The following is a 20,090-nucleotide window of genomic DNA, read 5'->3' as shown; positions in this document are numbered from 1 at the left end:
CAGCATTGGAAGCTAAGGATACATTTGGACCAGATGTCACTGACTTTGTTTTAAACCACTTCTATGTGGACGATGGATTGATCTCCGTACAATTTGTTAACCAGCATTAGCGACCCATGGTAACTTGCGTTTGCACAAGATCGCCTCCAACAGCAAAGATGTTTTTCGTGAATTCTCTCCAGATGATCTTTCCAAGGAACTGAAAAGCTTGGAACTATCTGACGACGACTTACATGCTCAGAGGAACTTAGGACTTTGCTGGAACATGAACACTGATGCATTTACGTTCCAGATTTCAGATGACGAGATACCCTTGACTCGACGTGGAGTGTTTTCCACTATTAACAGTAGATGCAAGGTGAAGATAACGAACAGTGATCAATCTCACAACTCCTACAAGCAATACAAAATAGACAGTTGGGCAAATACGGACCCCTGGACATGATCCCTTAGGATTTGCTGCACCTGTGTCAATTGAAGGGAAATTATTATTACATCAACTGACTGATGGAAACACTGGATGAGATGCACCACTTATTGACATAGAAGGACAGAAATGGCAAATGTGGAGGAAGTCTTTATCTGGTCTTCAAGATGTGTCAATTCCCCGTCAATATGTTCCATGTTCTCTTGAAGGAAGTGTTCGAAATGAACTTCACGTATTTTGTTATGCATCTGAGAAGGCAATAGCTGCAGTCGCCTACCTGCATGTGTTTAATGAGGAAAATCAACGTTTCGTAGGATTCTTTATCGGAAAAACCAAGGTTGCTCCCCCTCATGGACATACGATTCCAAGACTGAAGTTTTGCTCTGCCCTTTTAGAAGTTGAAATTTATCATCTAGCCGACGAGAACCTGAACATTGAATTTGAAACTGAAATTTTACTCGGAGAGTAGAGTAGTTCTAGGATACATCAGCAACCAGACTAGAAGATTTTTTATCTATGTTTAGAATCATATGGAACAGATTCTTAAAAATTCAACGCCAAAACAGTGGAATTACGTTCCAACAGTTCTCAACCCCGCTGACATTGAAACGAGGGGCTTAGCGGCTGACAAGCTTCAAAGAAGTGTTTGGATCCAAGGACCTGTTGAATTTCTTACAAAACAGCCTGCGGAATCTGATGAAAGTGAAGATAACGAGCAGTGATCAATATCATAACTCCTATAAGCAATACAAAATAGATAGTTGAGCAAACACGAACCCCTGGACACACCAGAGGTAGGATCAGGTGCCTAGGAGGAGTAAGCATCCCCTGTCGACCGGTCAAACCCGCCGTGAGTCCTGTATCCTGATCAAGTAAACGGAGTTATCTGTAATCAGTGTGCCAAGAACGACTTCTATTATGGATACTTGTCAGTCTGATGTGAATACCTACTTGTCTGAAGTTGAGCCAGTATCTAGTTCTGAATCTGAGCCTGGAAGTATTGTCAGTAGGTTTAAGCAGTTCTCGAAGTGGTCTAGACTTGTACATGCGTTTGGAAGGCTGAAAACGAGAGCACGACAAGTAAAGAAGAAAACAACAGAGGGTTTATTGGTTTTGTTCAGTGAAGCAGAAAAAAAATTATGTAAATCTCGTTCAGCATGATGTTTACGGTGAAGAGATACCATTTATCAGAAGGAGCCAACGTCTACCAAGAGGTAGTCCACTTCAAGCATTAGGACCAGTCCTAGATGAAGTGGGCACCCTGCTTGTAGGAGAAAGACTCAACAAACTAAAGTTAGACGACTTCGAGAAGATTCCAGTCATTATCCCAGGTTCTCATCACATCGCTACATTACAAGTGCGCCATCATCATCAACTACTTGGGCACCAGAGACGTCACTTTACAGAAGGTGCAATCAGATCAGCCGGACTCTGGATTACAGGAGGAAAAAAGCTTGTGTCTTCAGTGATTCACAGATGTATTATATGTGAAATTCTGAGAGGAAAACATGCAGTCCAAATTATGGCTGACCTCCCAGCTGACAGGCTTGAACAAGCACCTCCATTTACAAACGTAGGTGTCGATGTCTTCAGACTATGGCAGATCGTCACCAGAAGGACGCTAGGTGGAAGTGCATCGTCAAAGCGATGAGACGTCTTATTTACGTGTTTAGTGACTAGGGTAGTTCATATAGAAGTAGTTGATTCCCTGAGCTCATCAGCGTTCATTAATGCTGTGCGCAGATTTACAAGTATAAGGGGGAAGGTGAAAATATTTCGGTCCGATAGAGGCACTAATTTTATTGGAGTAACAGATGACCTGAGAATTGACACCGTCAGCGTGGAAAATGATACTTTAAACAATTTCTGTACGATTCCGGAACAAAGTGGATTTTTAATTCCCCACACTAGTCACACTTCAAGGAGGGGGGGGGGGGGGGCATGGGAAAGAATGATTGGACTTGTGCGCAACATTTTCGACGCCATATTTATGGAGCCAAACAACAAGAACATTACACATGGCATTCTTTGCACATAGATGGCGGAGGTGACCGCAATTATAAATTCTCGACCCTAACCCCAGTGTCGTCGGACCCAGATTCTCCGTTCGTTCTAACACCTAACATTTTGTTGACACAAAAATATTCTTCTGATTCTGATTTCCTAGAGTTTGGTGACATAGGTGTGAAAGACATGTTGAAGGCCGATTGGAAACGTGTGCAGGGTCTTGCAAACCAGTTGTGGAAAAAATGGCAATCTGACTATCTGCACTTACTCCAGCCGCGCAGAAAATTGAAGAGTGAAGAACCGAATATCAACAAAGGTAACATTGTGCTAGTGAAGGAGGACAGTCCCCGAAATCATTGGCTAGTGGCAGTTGTGCAAATAACATTCAAGAGTGATGATACTTTAGATAGAAAGATTCGGGTTAAGTTGTGAAGAAACGACAAATTTGTGAAGTTATTCCATTATTATCGGATATTTCTGTTTTAATAAAAATGTTTTTTTATTTCCTGTAGACGATTGTACAGACACGTCTCGCCATGTTAAAATGTGTATTGGGTTTTGCATGTGAGGGATAGCAAGAAATGAATAAAAGGTACTGGTGGGAATCTAGTTTTTTTGTAGTACAAGTCTGTTATAATTTTCCGATCTTCTTTTATCATAGGGATATAAAACAAAGTAATTCTGTGTAGCTTATTTCCACCGTAAATTTAATTGAGGGGTGTAAATCATTTAACACATTATGAAAGTCTTTTAATTACTCATAGGATCTTGGCCAAAAAAATAAAATAATCGTTTAGATATCGCTTCCAATAAGATATTATGCATTGAGCAAATTGACTTCCAAATAACCTGTCTGGGTTTTTTTTAAATTAATTTCTCCTCTAGAAATGCTAATACTAGGGTGGCGTATATTGGAGCAACTTTAGTTCCCATGGTAGTTCCTTTTATTTGCAAGAAGTGTTTGTTATCAAACATGAAATAATTATTCTCTAGGACTAATTGTAATCCCTCTAGGATAAATCTTTGGAGAATCTAGGATTACTTTCACTGTAGTGCTTATCGATCCAGAAGGCAATTGCTTCTAATCCTAAAGTATGAAGTATATTGGTATATAAAGATGCTACATCAAAACTAACCATATTGGTATTGTCCTTAATCTTATCTGATATATGGCTAAGGAAATCTAAATCGTTCTTTATATGGCTCGGTACAAGCTGGCATAGTGTTTAAGAAGTATATCCAGCAGATTGCTGAGTCTGCGTAGAGCAAGTGGATCCAGGTACAATCGATCTTAGTTTTAAATCTGATGGTTGGAGTAATTTGACATAAGACGATTTTTACCTATTATTCCGTTCTGTGTTTCTTTGGACTTATAAATCTTTGCGAGACCGTAAAAGTTACTAATTTTCATTTCGAAGTTTGTTCAATAATCCACTTCTTTATCGGTTAAAGTACCCGTATATTTTGACGTAAAATTCTTCATTTTACGCATGGTTTTTCTATCCTCATTTGAAGATACTTCTTGGTAAAAATTATTATCCATAAGCTGATTTAAAATCATTTAGTATGCTGCCTCTGTGACGTCACAATAACGACGTCTTAACTACAATGTCATAACAAGTACATTGTACTCTTTCTGTAAAAAGTGTTACACTCTGAAGAGCCGAACTACACGGTGAAGCGCTAAGTGTAATTAATTAAATGTGGATCATGTGTACTTAGTCATTGTTGTTGGATATTGTGTGTGTGTGTGTGTGTGTGTGTGTGTGTGTGTGTGTGTGTGTGTGTGTGTGTGTGTGTAAAAATTATACGGTACTAATTTTGATGCACCAGATGCGCATTTCGACACAAATAATGTCTCTTCAGTGATGTTCAACCGAAATGTTTAAAATCCGAAATAACAATGAAGTTTTAGAGCTATTATAGGAGAATACAGTGTGCCAAAAAAGTGGAGTCAAATTCGTCTAAGGATACGAGCTATGCGTGAGGGAGATAATCCTTAATTTTGATATGAATTTCTAAATTTTACAACAGCAATTCAATATACATCCGTATTTTGAAGCTAGAACGAAGTACTTAACTACTGGGCTGTAGAGACCCTCGTGGACTAACAGTCCACCAGCAGAGGCCTCGATCCAGGGGTCATAATGTAAAACTTATACGGTACCAATTTTGATGCACCAGATGCGCATTTCGACAAATAATGTCTCTTCAGTGATGCTCATATATATATATATATATATATAATATATATAATATATATATATATATATATATATATATATATATATATATATATATATATATATATAAGACTCCAAAGTGCGATGGGACTCCAAAGTGCGATGGTCACGCCAAACCCCGATGGTCTGCGCCAAACCCCGATGGTGTGACACGCCAAAGGGCGATGGTGTGACATGCCGAAATCCATTGGTTTTTGTAAACGACACAGTGTTTTGGTACAGACTGTACCAACCATATGTTGTTTCACTAAAATATCAATGCAAAATCCATGCATAAAAAATAAGAAGTTCAACTTATTTCGTTACCATCTAGTTGTCGTGTTAATAAACACAAAATTTTCCAGCGCCAAATCGTGAAGAATGTTAAATTTGCATTATCGCATATCCCCAGGATTTTATTATGTGTACGTCACAAGTAATAAATGATCATGAATTAAAGAATGTTTGGACGAAGTAGATAATTCGACAACTAATGTATTTTGCCGTTCTCGCTATCCTCAACAGTGTAAACCTTGCCGTTGCTGTCGTCCGTGTTGCATTTATTCGTTTCATTTTGAAAGACGTTAAGAATGACGTCACAATGACGTGACATCACAAACGTTACTGAACTCCGCACCATCGGACTTTGGCGTGACCATCGCACTTTGGCGTCCGTAATTTTAACAAACCATCGCACTTTGGAGCGACCATCGCACTTTGGAGTCTTACATATATATAGCTAATAAAAAAATAAAACATTTTTACTTTTAATGAAATATCTAAGTATGAAGCAGAAGTGAACGACTCTGTGGTGTCTTTTATTTCGAGCTCACAGGGATATATCGAATGAACACTGGAATGAAAGTTATTATTGTTAATAGATAGAACGTCGTCGATATATCTAAATGTCGAATTAAAGGCCACAGTAAGAGATTTATGAGTTGGCACGCGATAGCGAGAAGACCCTTGTTATCATCGGCACTACATTTCGGACCTTTGTTGATACTTACGCGAGATAAAGCAAGTAGTTCTTAATCATTTTAGCAAAATATAGGAAATATTGTGCATATCAAAGTGTTTGGTTTAAACAAAGTATTGGTTATTGTGTTCTTGCATTTAAAAGCAGTGTTACTTAATTGCAATAATATTTTCTTTAGGATTGGTTTGCAGACAACGTGAACGCGCATGAATACGTTAGGTACACCCAGAATTATCATTCCTTACACTCACGTTCGCAGTGTTATTCCACATGTAAATCCATTATTCTAATAGAATTCTGACGAAAATATATCTGAAATGAATTAACGAATTCTATCTTAGCTTTGTTTAAATAGATAAACATCAAATGAGTTAACATCATCTACATACGCTCGTGATACATTTTTGCGGGAATACTTCATGTAAACAGTGAAGACTTCAAGAGAATAATTTGTATCGATTCCTGCTACAAATTGTGTCCAGACTGTTACTGTTTTGTCTTTTGCGGTAGGCTTTTGATATTTGACATACAAGTATCGATAAATGATCATATCATGTAGAAGAGCTGAGTACAATGGATAGTGACCTTTGATCTTTTATGTTCACACAATTTCTGAAGTCTTTATGAATGGGTAAATTCCTCTAGCCGATGTGTCGTGTTCCTAGTTCGTGACGGTGCATTTCCATAGATATCCAGTTAAGCATAATACGGATGTTTTACCATACTTTAAAGATTAAGAATTAAAGCTTATAAGACGGTGCTGTATACCCCAAACCTTGTTGGAAATCGCAGGCACGTCGACTCTGAGACCCTTAAGGCCTTTGATTTCTTCTCACGTAGAAGTTTTTGAATAAATTCTGCTTCATATGAATAAAAACAGGTCAGCTAACAAAGGAGCACAATTCGTGTCCATGGGAATTCCAACAGACATTTGGAAGACCTGATCACCAAAGAACACGAAGATATTGTCAATGAGGAACGCTAGCATATTTTTTATTTCAACTTCAGAATACTTGTGCGTGGAATCAGAGTGGCGTTTAACAAAGGAATTTTTTGGATTACTGATCACTAGTTATGAATGTTTCCGATTTCCAATTTTGTTGAAGAAGCAACTGTCTATAATGTCAAAAAGTCTAGTCTTTAAGTTATCGTGAGGAATAATCCCTACTATCATCTCCTTCAGGTTTGGGGCAATAGAAAAGTCTGTTCTGATCGAGCGTCGAGATTGAACTGAACTAATCAGTCGTAAACTATATTAAGCTTCTCCATCGTGAACTTCCCATATTTGTATAGCAATATTCTATTATCACCTGCATATGGTGTATATGTCTCTCAACTGATTCAATACGCACGAGCTTGTTGAGTGTGTGATTAGTTTTTAAATCGAGGCAGGCTATTGACGAAGAAGTTCATGTTGCAGGGGTTTCAATAATTTTCCATATCTGCTTCACATTTAGATATTTTATTGAACATAGATGTTAGCGGCAAACTAGCAACTCAACTTTATGAGAAACGGGATGACCAGCTTCTTCATCGTGAAATTCCCATTTTTATGTATCAATATTCAAGTATCACATGGATATAGTGTTTATATATCTGAAACAATTCACTACTCGAGGACATGTTCTCCGTATTGTAAATTCTTAAATCGAGGCAGGCTACTGATATCATTGGGATTTCAACGATTTTGTTTAATATGAGCATTTTTATGGAAGGCCTATTTATAATTGATCTAATTTACAAACAAAAATTGTTATTAGGTCGAATGCTGCCTGACGTGTTTCATACTTATTGTTTGACCATTTGTCCTATTTATTTTGACTTTGGGTTACTCCATTTATCTGATCAAAAAAAGAGAGATCAATGCGGGTGTGACCGGTCAACTCGGGATACCTACTCCTCTTCCTCCTCCTCTGGTGTGTCCAGGGTTCCGTGTTTGCCTTAATCTCAGTTTGCGATTGGTCAATGTTCGTTATCCTCATTTGTGCATGCCAAACATGGATGAAAACTATACAAGACACTGCTCAGTATTGCAAAAGAATGCTTGTTTGATTTGTGAATGATATGAAAGATACATACGTTAGTGTTTCCCAACTCTTAAGTTTGCATTCCTTAATGGACTTATGAGATTGATCGCTGTTCGTTATCACATTTTCATAGAATGTCGTTGTAGATGCGGTATTCTTACCTCGATATATTTCCTTGAAGAAAAAAAAACTCATAGCAGATTAAGGCACTAACCATGTATATCGAATTGAGAGTAATTCATATGTAGATCGAATGTTGTAGAACGTTCGTATATTCATATACATATTCATAGGAATTGAATAACATTTCTATAATTCAGTGGGTGTATATTTCATAAAACAACATATTTGATATTTGAGTCAGAAGAAGAAAACTACCTCCGTTTGTGTTGATAAGCATTTACCCATTTTGTCTGTTACTTAAGACAATTGCAAAGGTAAAATAAAAAAGGTTAACCATGCAAATTTTTTATCGATTACATATTAGTGAGAGAGGCAATTTATGCGATACCAGTCCCTAAAATCCGTCTCTTGTACAAGAATTAAGACATGAAAATATGTATGAAGATTCAATAATGCGATTAGTTATGCACTGTTGTATGAGAAATGATCTAGTCTGTTACATGTCAGAATAGTTTGCTGAGAATTGTGTTTTTCTTTCCCAGTTAATGTGGAATACTTTGGGACGATGGGTATCCTACTGCAAAACAATGGACATCATAAAAATCAATCGATGTTGTAATCAACCTCGTCAATTGACTAGTAATTATACGTATATATATGCACTGGGTGATTATTGATCTCAGCTTCAATATCAGTCATGATTATGAGTGTAAATGTATCAGTAAAAGTGTTCAGAAAGACACGTTGGAAAGCGATTAAAACTGGGAATCCTCTTAAAACTCTTCATTTCACCGACTTGAAGAGTTTTAAGAGCCTACCTTTGTTTGGAACTGCCGTCTGCCATCTTGTTTTGTCTAATCCTGCACACGGTCATGACAGTGATTTTGTATATTGATTGGTGATAATTCTTATTGTATGTCATTTGAAAATTATAAAAACATATCAACTTTATCGTGATTGCTGCAGATTGTATATATGTATATATTGTAAACACATCATATTGTATATTTGTATGAATACTTGTATGTATTTTCTCAATCCCTTTATACTATTGGTAAGGAGAATAAAGAATTGGTTGATTAAAAATGATGGAATTGAAATCTTGTGTATGAGAACCAAAAGAGCTAGAGTGAAATAGAACAAAACTATTTTTCTATCTTTTTAAAATCTAAGTCGGGAATAGAGAGGTAAACATTAGCTCATGTGGTATGTTCCGACCACACGTTTCACATTTGGACATTCTATTGAACACAGAAGTTAACAACAAACAGAAAACTAAATTTTGTGACAAAGAAGATGACATTCAACTTCTCAATCGTTAACTTACGATTGGTGTAGACCTAAGCATCTATGTTGAATTGTTTTGGATGCTTCGTTCTTATTCAAGACTAAAATCACGTACAGAAGAAACGAACAGACATATTTCATTTATTCAATAATTACCAAAACTTATTTCTTTTATAAGATCAAAGTGAAACATCGATAAACAACGGTTTACTTTATATCGAATTATCTTGAGTTATCATTTAAAAACTGGCTTAAATCCGCCAAAGCATGTCCACCAATTTGCTCTCATTTTTGCAATTTCAGAGTTGCTTATTGAAAACGAAAGTACGTTTTTAATTAATTTCACGATATACAGTTTACGGACTTCTTGTCATATATTAAACAATATTGAAGGTGCAAGAGTCAACTGAAGCCAGCGCTTTGGGGTTTATTGGCATTATTTATGAATTTACAAGAATAGATAAAACAGATAAAACTGCATTTCGAACCCAGTCTCAACTTACAAATCTTTCTAGACCAGTTGAGCATGTATCAATTCGATGATAATGTCATTTGGAGTTTATGATATAAACTTACTATAGTATATTTTGCAAACAAAACAATAAACATCCATCAGATATTCTTGATGAGCATCGTGATAAATGAAAACGGCACAGTTGAAACACAACTTTCCTGTTGTTTCTTTTTACTCCTGATTACCAAGTGGGTGCTTTAGCCATTTTCTTCAACTTTCGGTTTGGTGTTTACCCTTTCAGCTAGCTTGTAGCCATGTGATCACAAGGCTGTTTATTAATTACCCCATAACTAAAATAAAGGTTCATTGATATCAATGGTTATATTTAAAAGTCTCGTCCTCTCTTACACTACACACAACGCAGGTTTTAAATTTTAGGTCTTCAGTGTGACCCGACAAAATTTCAGGAAGTGACATTCCAAGGTATGTCGTGTTTATCTCGTGAAGAAGACCAGTAATGTAAAGTAAAGTAATGTTTTTTTTAATTTAAAGTCGGCACAGTTATATACATTCAACAAATCAAACACAAGCTCTGTAGAGCTTTTTAACCGACTATCACATACATGTATATCAAAGACACATAGCATGCATGTACACATATACACAGACACATCACAGATTAACAAAAGAATACAAAATAAAACAAAACATTACATGCAAGAATATAAAGATACGAAAGCATAAGATTAAGAGGAAGAAATAAAATACTACATTCATGCGTAACACGGTCGATATATATATATATATATATATATATATATATATACAAATAAAAATATATATAATCCAAATAAAAAAAATATATAATCCAAATAAAAAGAGTTGATATCACACTGTCAAAGTAATTCAATAAAAAAGCAGGGAAATATGCAGTTCCAAAATATATTTAAATCACTAGCGCTTTCTGGATTTTAACATCCATCCTCAGGTGAATACAAATATTGAATACAAAGTTGTTTATCTTAGAGACGTCTATTGTGACGTGATGACGTCACGATAGTCACACCCGTTTCGAGCCCTATTTCTTGATCAGGTAAACGAAGTAATCCATAGTCAAAATCAGTGTGCCAAGAACGGCCTAGTAATCGGTTTGAAACACGCCAGACAGCATTTGATCCAATGATAGCTTATATGGGTAATCAATATCATTATAAGGACCATAGAATTTATGAAATGCTGACTTTAAACGAGGTTGTACAAACCCCTGTAACAATGTTGTTTTCATGGTTTGATTAATTCATTTATTTATTTTATATCTGGAAGCCCAGAATGAGTTGCTTCTATATTTTACACTCTGTCATTCCGGGAAGTCCTTATAAATCATCGCATAAAATCGTAAATTCATATTACATATGCAATAAAGAATAAAAATGAAACGTATTGATTACAGTAATCAATACTGATATTCATATATCTTTTTTAAAATCTTTTAATCAGAACATATATGCACATTATTGATAAAGATTTATTGTACTGAAGCTATAAAACATGATCAAAACTTTTCTTTATAAACTATTCTATAATTAATATACTCTGAGCATAGAGAGTAAAGGGGACCCTCTCCCCTTCAATCTCTGCTCGGGGTATAATGACACAAGTACACTTATTCACTTTATCATCAAATGGAAATAGACAAGTTTTCAGTTATATGCATGCATACATGTTTCAAAAGGAAAACAAAATCACATGATGTAGAAAATTATTACTTGTGTGGACAGACTGCATGGACTCCATGTATTACAAGCTAATCAAGAGTAACAAACAAAACTATCGGTTCCTGTGAGATGTCAACCACAGGGGCTTGTCTTCCTGATTGTGGAAAATTAAAAAAGAAAAGAATCCTCATTAAAATCACCTATGAAGTCGTTCTGATAAAGGTAGCAGGGGACAGTTTCGCACAATATAGGCCCGGTCAACTTTCTTTAAAAAAAGGGAATACCCCATATTTGATGTGTGAAAATGTATGGAATAATTTTAGGATACATGCCAAATGTAGCTAAGAACTTAATAAAAATGTTAATATACAACATGTAGGTGTCACCATGATTCCTACCATATAGATGGATGCAAATACGAAACTAAGACACATGGTCAGTTGCTGAGGAAATTCCGATGAAAACATGCATGGTCCAGCAAAAGGTGTGTAGCTGAGAGGGAAGGTGGATGGTCCCACATAAAAGCTAGATTTTTAAGAAGGGAAGATTTCTACAGTGGCTAAGGTGTGGATTAGCCCAAATGAGAGAACATCAAACCAAAAATGGGCACCTGCTCAGAACATGTTTTGTGCACCAGCACCAGTATTTATAGATTACATGTAATTTAGAGTCATAATTTATAACATGTAACTACACCAATATGAAATACAGTATTGACATAAAACGGAAATATTTTTCATTAGTCTGTCATAGTATGACTTTGATGTATACCCCCTATACACATATTTCAGAACCAAAACACTGTCCCCTGCCACCTAAAGATGCGGACACGTTTAGGTAATTCATACATCGCTTAATTCCGGAAGACAAGCCCCTGTGATGTCAACAGATTAATAGTAGTATTAAAAATATCAACACAATTACAACATTGCAAACATGGGACAGTTTTCAAAGTTATTTCACACGATCCTCCAATTCTTCTTCGTCTATCCTCGCCACAATAAACCGAGACACGGCCTTGTCACACACCGGACAGCGCATCATGGCGGGAGCACAATCCAAACAGCACACGAGATGACCACAGGGAATAAAAACACAGGCCACGTCCTCATCAACACACACTTTACAAATGATCTGTTCCCTCAGCTTATTGTTAGCTTCTCTCAGTATTTCTGTGCAAGAATCTTTATTCACAAAAAGAAAGTAAACTATGGACGTTTCAAAATATTTCCTGATGTTAATTCAAACAGCTTTTTTACTTTCAAAACTGATAAATGGAAACATTAATAAGACCCTATAATCTTTAAAGTAATATTAAATATTACATTTTCTTTCATGTTTTACTAACCTTTAAGCATTTTCAGCTTCTAGAATGTACCAAAGAGTTCTTTCAATGATATGCGATCGATAGTAATCTAAATATAGACGGGGGACTTGTATATTTTATAACGGGAAACCAAGTGGACGAAACCTGCAAAAGGAGTTCGAACAGAATATCTGAGTAGGTACATGTAGTTTTGTTACTTGTAGATACACATTGTAAGGTACTTGAAGGTTATTGGTATCACACAATGCAATTAAACGCTTCAATTTCTACTATTCATTTCCTAATATCGTCTATTTATAGCTTGATGTGCTCTCTCTAATTTTAGAATAAGCATGGTTATTCCAACTTTCGATATAACGAGAATTATCAGTTGTATTTGTTATTTTAAAGCATAGAATGCTTCATTCTTTATTTTCAATATCTATAATCTTTTGAATTTATTTTCTAAGATTCGGACACAAAATGACCACCCAGCAGCAGCCAAATTCCCCATGCAGGTTCCCGGAGTATGCGGACAAGAATAGGAGACTGGCCTCTTTCTGGAACTGGCCAACGACGGCAATCCAAACCCCGGAACAATTAGCCTCGGCAGGATTTTTCTATACAGGTCTGAATTTATGTTCACCATTATTTTCATCCTGTTTATGAGTGCATAACAATGACACAAAGTTGTCTATTTTTAAATCAACTTACTCACTGTCCTTCCTGACATATTTCTTTTTTACAAATAAAATCTGAAACATGCTAAAACTAGTCGTGTTGCAGATTTTATTTGTAAAAATGAATATTTCAGAAAGGACAGTTATATTCAAAAATCTATTGGCAAATAGATAATGTGTAATGATAGTTAATGGGTGCATTCTTTTAAGTGTGTATGTCTGACTGTTTTACATTAGGATACACGGTGGTACTTACATGTAATACAAATAAGTATTATCATGTTCAAAATGTCTCATGTATGAACATTGCTCATACTAATAGTGCATATTTTGCTCTTGTTTTGTTCTTTTCTTTTTATCATCATTTTTTTAAATAAACATTGCACATTGAAATGTTAAGAATCATGTATGCTGTATGCCCGAGAGGGTCCTAATTTGAAAATAAATCATATTCTATTCATTAGTCAAAGTATTTTTCTTGTGTTAAAATTGAGCGATATACAAATGTATTTATATGTGGTGATTAACTTTATATGTCTGGAAAAGAGAAAATTCTTTCAAATGTCAGAGTGAAAATTTACGAGGAACAACACATCAGAGAAATTTAATATGTATGAAAATCCGAGGATATGTACAATAATATTTTGAAACTGAAAACTTTCCAATATATACTTGATTTGATAAAAAAAAATGTAGTTTTAATAGACAGCAGTCTGAACTTTTTTAAAAAAAACCGATCTACAGATCAGCAGTCAGCACGTAAACTAAGCTCAACAACCCAGCTAGGCAATCAAATTTAAAAAGAATATAGAAATGATACTGATAATTATATTTTCATTCATATTTTTAAAAAAGGAAGTCATCCATTCTAACGACGTATTATACCTCCTTAAGTCACATCACTTACCAAATTTTTACCATACTTGCTTGACAGATACCAACTGAGCAAAGACCTTAAAGTTAGATCGGAAGAGAATTTCTAAAAATTATCTGCACGTAATATTCATTTGGTTATTTTCATTCGAATTTTGTCAGATTAGCGGGAAGAGTGCTTTGTGTACATCTCATATTTCCTATCTCATAGTTCCTATTGTTGTTCAGTAGTAAACTATCAGGGTTCTCAGAGGGAACCTTTCTAAATTCTCTATGTTCAATATTTTACCAATGCTTCAGGAGTAGAGACATGTGTCCCAATATTTTCAAGAAGAGTCGAGGACACTGGAAGGATCTATATTTTATGTCCTTGTAAATTAGTGGGAGGTGGGTGGGTGCGGGAGTTTCGTGCGATGTATTGGATTTCAAATTCACCAACAAAAAACCGATTTTACATCGACATTTTGGTTCCCACTGGTTTTCAGGATTAAAGTAAAAGATCAAGCTCATTGAAATAGAACTTCTAGAAATATCTTTGTTCATAATTTAAAAGTATTTACAGAAATACTATCTTATTATATATAATTCTCGATCTGGATGGGGTGAATAAGGGTTGCAACTTCACGCTTGGCGATTCTTTTCTCTTCTTTATTTTTTTTTTTGTTTTGCCGTTTTGCCACTTTAACCAATCCCAATTTTGGGCGGATAAGGCACAAACTCAAGTCACATCCCTTCCCCCTTTTGAATATTTCCTGGGTCCACCCATGATGAAAGGCGAAGATAACGAATAGTGATCAATCTCATAACTCCTGTAAGTAATACAAAATAGAAAGTTGGGCAAACATGGACCCTTGAATATACCAGAGGTAGGATCAGGTGCTTAAGAGTAAGCATGCCCTGTCGACCGGTCACACCCACCGTGAGCCCCATATCTTGAGAAAGTAAACGGAGTTATCCGTAGTCAAAGTCAGTGTGTTATGTTGCGAGGTGATGTCTCGCTTTCCTGAGACCTTTTTCATGCATGTACATTGTAAATATGAAGGGAAGGTATGTGATTTTCAGACAATATGTATATCGTGAATTTTTAACTACTAGTCACACAGGTGATTGTTCTGTTTGATATTTCAAAAGGTTCTTCAGATTTGGTACAGTGTTTTTATTGTGGGATTGGACTTTGTGCGTGGGACTCCGATGATGATCCGTGGGAGGAACATGCCCGCTCCGCCCCCGGATGTCTATACATAATAGACGAAGTTGGTCAGGATTTTATCAACGGCGTCCTAAGGAAATTTCACAGGCAGAAAAACGTAAATAAGAATATGTATTGATTAATGAATTTTCGAGATGGTATTACCAGGGATTATTAGTTCTTTATGTGAACATTTGTCTGCCGCAACGTTTTACCATCATCTAAAATGGGGTGTATGTGACATTTCAAATTCATTTGTAGACTGTATCCACCAAAGAAGACAATCAGAATACATCACAATCCATTACTGATACTGTAACAGGTAATCCGTTACTGTAACAGATAATCCATAACTGAAATAGGTAATCCTTTACTGTAACAGGTAATCCGTTACTGTAACAGGTAATTCGTTACTGTAACAGGTAATCCATTACTGAAACAGATAATCCATTACTGATACTGAAACAGGTAATCCATTACAGATACTGTAACAGGTAATCCATTATGAAACAGGTAATCCATTACTAATATTGTAACAGGTAATCCATTAATGTAAAAGGTAATCCGTTACTGTAACAGATAATCCATAACTGAAACAGATAATCCGTTACTGTCACAGGTAATCCATTACTGTAACAGGTAATCCATTATTGTAACAGGTAATCCGTTACTGTAACAGGTAATCCATTACTGAAACAGGTAATCCATTGCTAATATTGTAGCAGGTAAACCATTACTGTAAAAGATAATCCGTTACTGTAACAGATAATCCATAACTGAAACAGGTAATCTGTTACTGTTACAGGTAATCCGTTACTGTAACAGGTAATCCATTACTGAAAAAGGTAATTCATTACTGATACTGAAACAAGTAATCCATTACTAATATAGTAAAAGGTATTCCATTACTGTAACAGGTAATCCGTCACTGATACTGTAACGGGTAATCCGTTTCTGATAATGTAACAGGTAATCCGTTACTGATAATGTAACAGGTAATCCGTTACTGTAACATGTAATCCGTTACTGATAGTGTAACAGGTAATCCATTACTGAAGCAGGTAATCTGTTATTGTAACAGATAATCCGTTACTGTAACAGTTAATCCATAACTGAAACAGGTAATTCATAACTGATATTGTAACAGGTAATCCGTTACTGTGACATATAATCCGTTACTGATACTGTAAGTAACGGGTAATCCGTTACTGTAACGTGTAATCCGCCACTAATACTGTAACATATAATCCGTTACTGTAACAGGTAATTCGTTACTGTAACCGGTAATCCGTTACTCATATTGTAACTGGTAATCGATTACCATAACAGGTAATCCGTTATTAATACTGTAACATGTAATCCGTAACTGATACTGTTATATTTAATCCATTACTGTAACAGGTAATCCATTACTGTAACAGGTAATCCCTTACTGTGACATGTAATCGGTTACTGATACTGAAGCAGGTAATATGTTACTGTTACATATAATCCATTACTGTAACAGGTAATCCATTACTGTAACAAGTGATCCGTTACTGATACTGTAACAGGTAATCCGTTACCGATAACGTAACATATAATCCGTTACTATAACATGTAATCCGTACCAGGTAGTATATTACTGATACTGTAACATATAATCCATTACTGTAACATGTAATCGGTTACTGATACTGAAATAGGTAATATGTTACTGTTACAGATAATCCATTACTGTAACCGGTAATCCATTACTGTAAAAAGTAATCCATTAGTGATACTGTAACAGGTAATCCGTTACCGATAACGTAACATATAATCTGTTACTATAACATGTAATCCGTTACCGATACTGTAACGGATAATCCGTAACTGTAACAGGTAATTCATTACTGATACTGTAACATGCAATGTGTTACTAATACTGTAGCATGTAATCCGTTACTGATACTATTACATGTAAACCGTTACTAATACTGTAACAGGTAATCCATTACTGATACTGTAACAGGTAATCCGTTACTGATACTGTAACAGGTAATACGTTACTGATACTGTAACAGGTAATCCATTACTGATACTGTAACAGGTAATTCATTACTGTAACAGGTAATCCATTACTGATATTGTAACAGATAATCCATTACTGATACTGTAACAGGTAATTCATTACTGTAACAGGTAATCCATTACTGATATTGTAACAGGTAATCCATTACTGATATTGTAACAGGTAATCCATTACTTATACTGTAACAGGTAATCCGTTACTGATACTGTAACAGGTAATCCGTTACTGATACTGTAACAGGTAATCCGTTACTGATACTGTAACATGTAATTCATGAATGAGGTTATTCACGGTCAATATTTAGTATATTTACAGCTGCTGATTTATTTGATGAAAATCTCCAGAACCTACGATACATGTACAAATTTTGACACTATCTTTAAACAGTTACAGGGAATACTAACCCCCTTCAGACCGAGGCAGCGCAATCAGTGCTTGAGGAGGGTTACCTTCCGAGGGTGGTGAAGATGGCCGTGGATAAAATCCTTCACTCAAAAGGCATTTGAAAAAAATTACTACTGTAATTTGAATTCAGTGTATTGTTTGTTTGCTTGTGAAACAATCACTTGTTACTTACCAAGCGTTCAGAGGTTAAACACTGCAGTTTACTCAGTGCGTCGATCAAAATATTTTCAGGGGGAACCTTACCAAAGTTTTGGTTGGTTATATATTGATTAATGGAAACGTCACCATTGCTGGTGAACGGTTGCAAAATTTAGGCTTATGTTCGGCGTTTGAGTAGGAAGGGATCTTTATCGTGCCACACCTGCTGTGTCACGGGTCCTCAGTTTTTGCGGTCTCATCCGAAAGACCGCCCCATTTAGTCAACTCTTACGACAAGCAAAAGGTACTGAGGACCTATTATAACCCGCATCGTCAAGGGTAATCAGAGATTTGGGTTTGTAAATGGTTTTAAACACATTTACACTGATTTTCTAAGTGATTTATTAATCCATTCGAACCAGCCCTTCACTATGCCCAAGCTTTCTGAGCTTGAATTAATAAGTCTATGATATATTTTGTCGCATTTTTATTCACGAAATACGCAATATCTGAGATATCAGCTCTTCTGTAAAGGAGGTACATTTTGTATTATAGTAGACGTATACGTGGGTTTAGGGTGTATACAAATGCATGTATAAAATAACCTGGTTATGTAGATAACAGTAAACGTTATAAAGCGAGAATTTTATTTCATGGACATAAAACTGACCTTATCAAGAAGAATTTGTTCGAATTATGAATTTTGACTTTTATTTGAACCCTTTAGGCAATATATGAGCGAAGCGATTGAAGCATTTGTACCCATCGCGGGTGCACGGATATAGATTTTGCGGAATAGTTCAACAAGGGAAAAAACTATGAGACAACTAGGAAATATCCTTTAATTTTTTTATTTTGAAAAATTGTTCGTCGATTTGAATGAACTTTGGTAGGTTCTGACTGTAAGGTAACTTTCCTTAACATTCAGGGCTTAGCCTCCATATTTTACAGTCCCATTGCTGGTTATGGTCAACTCTGCTCGTCTCTATATAATTACAAGAAACGATCAGTTTATATTCAATCATATGCCCTTTGTGTTACAATATTTTGCCTTAAACATAGGTTGGAGTGAACTTACACACTCAGCCCTGGTTGCCCAGATAATCGCCATGCAAGAATCTGGGGAAATTGACAAGGATAAGTGCATGAAGCCAAAAACCTTAGCCGAAGGATTGAGGAAGAAGTTGAAAAACCAAGTACCAGATGGTAGGTTGAAGAACTGGTATTGGTCAATTCTGGTGAAATTGTAACAGTTATATCATAAACTCTCCATATTCGTCAATTATATGGATTTCGTTAAATTTTCCTCTTGTCTTGCAAAGATCAGGTTTCGATACAGAACAGTGGTTTTTTTTATTTATCCTAATTTTGGTTAATTATTACAGACATCCCTGCCCTCAAGAAGTATGTTGAGGAGAAGAAACGCTTACTGTATTGCTGTGTCTGCAAATTGCTGCCCTGCTCATTTATAATGGTCTCGTGTGGACACATGGCCTGCAGCCAGTGTTCTCAATTCCACAGTGCCACCTGTCCTGTATGTTACAAAGATATCACGCGGTATTATTCCATCGTGTTCTAAAGTTCTCAGATATTGCAACTTTTTATGCATTTTACAGCGGTAATTTTATTTTTATTGTTTTTTTTTTATGTATACACACTGTTAAAAGATTTTGTTTTTTATACATATATTTATTTTATACAAAATAAAATTTTGTATGCCGTTTTACTTAAGAATTTTTTTTAGGTTGGGTTAATTGGTATTCAAAATGAATTTGGGTAGAGATTAAGATTTCTGAAGAAGCTAATGTATATGTGTAATGTTGATATTATCTGTTAGACCCTGCTAGACATTCATCCATCTATGTCAAACTGTAGCCTATATTACACGAAATAAAATCTTAAATTCATGTGCAATGAAAAGGTGAAGATAACGGTCAGTGATCAATCTCAACTCCTATAAGGAATGCAAAATTAAGAGTTGGACAAACACGGACTCCTGGATATACCAGAGGTAGGATCAAGTGCCGAGGAGGAGCAAGGATCCCCTGTTGACCGGTCACACCCGCCGTGGGCCCTATATCTTGATCAGGTAGATGGAATATTCCGTAGTCAAATCAGTATGTAAAGACCGACCTCACCATTAGTATGAAGCACCTCAGACAGCATTTGACCCAATGATAGGTTGTATTAGTAAATCATCACGTT

The 20,090-nt window shown here is 35.8% G+C and overlaps 1 protein-coding gene across 6 annotated transcripts; it reads left to right on the top strand.

Moving 5' to 3' along the window:
- The first annotated feature begins 10,444 nt into the window (after window positions 1-10,444).
- Window positions 10,445-19,610, top strand: LOC125669747 (E3 ubiquitin-protein ligase XIAP-like). Of its 6 annotated transcripts, none has more exons than XM_056164106.1 (7): window positions 10,445-12,746; window positions 13,018-13,175; window positions 15,232-15,353; window positions 15,551-15,611; window positions 17,730-17,840; window positions 18,948-19,091; window positions 19,271-19,610. In XM_056164106.1, exons 2-7 carry the CDS (start codon window positions 13,031-13,033, stop codon window positions 19,462-19,464), a joined length of 777 nt encoding a protein of 258 aa, XP_056020081.1. In that variant the 5' UTR covers window positions 10,445-12,746; window positions 13,018-13,030; the 3' UTR covers window positions 19,465-19,610. The 6 variants fall into 6 exon arrangements, with proteins under 6 accessions (XP_056020081.1, XP_056020078.1, XP_056020080.1 ...); XM_056164103.1 differs by having other exon boundaries at window positions 15,232-15,407; XM_056164105.1 differs by having other exon boundaries at window positions 12,605-12,742.
- The last annotated feature ends 480 nt before the right edge of the window (window positions 19,611-20,090 follow it).

The sequence above is a fragment of the Ostrea edulis genome, chromosome 4, assembly GCF_947568905.1.
Source record: "Ostrea edulis chromosome 4, xbOstEdul1.1, whole genome shotgun sequence".
NCBI lineage: Eukaryota > Metazoa > Mollusca > Bivalvia > Ostreida > Ostreidae > Ostrea > Ostrea edulis.
Note: the sequence above shows the minus strand (reverse complement) of the source record. Positions and strands in the feature narration are given on the sequence as shown.

Bases quoted from the DNA above. Each gene is read 5' to 3' on its own strand.
- LOC125669747 (XM_056164103.1), top strand. From the start codon at position 13,031: ATGACCACCCAGCAGCAGCCAAATTCCCCATGCAGGTTCCCGGAGTAT. The intron at 15,612-17,729 runs GTAATCCGTTAC...ATCTTTAAACAG, and splicing joins CATTACTGATACTGTAACAG to TTACAGGGAATACTAACCCC. The intron at 17,841-18,947 runs GCATTTGAAAAA...CCTTAAACATAG, and splicing joins TAAAATCCTTCACTCAAAAG to GTTGGAGTGAACTTACACAC.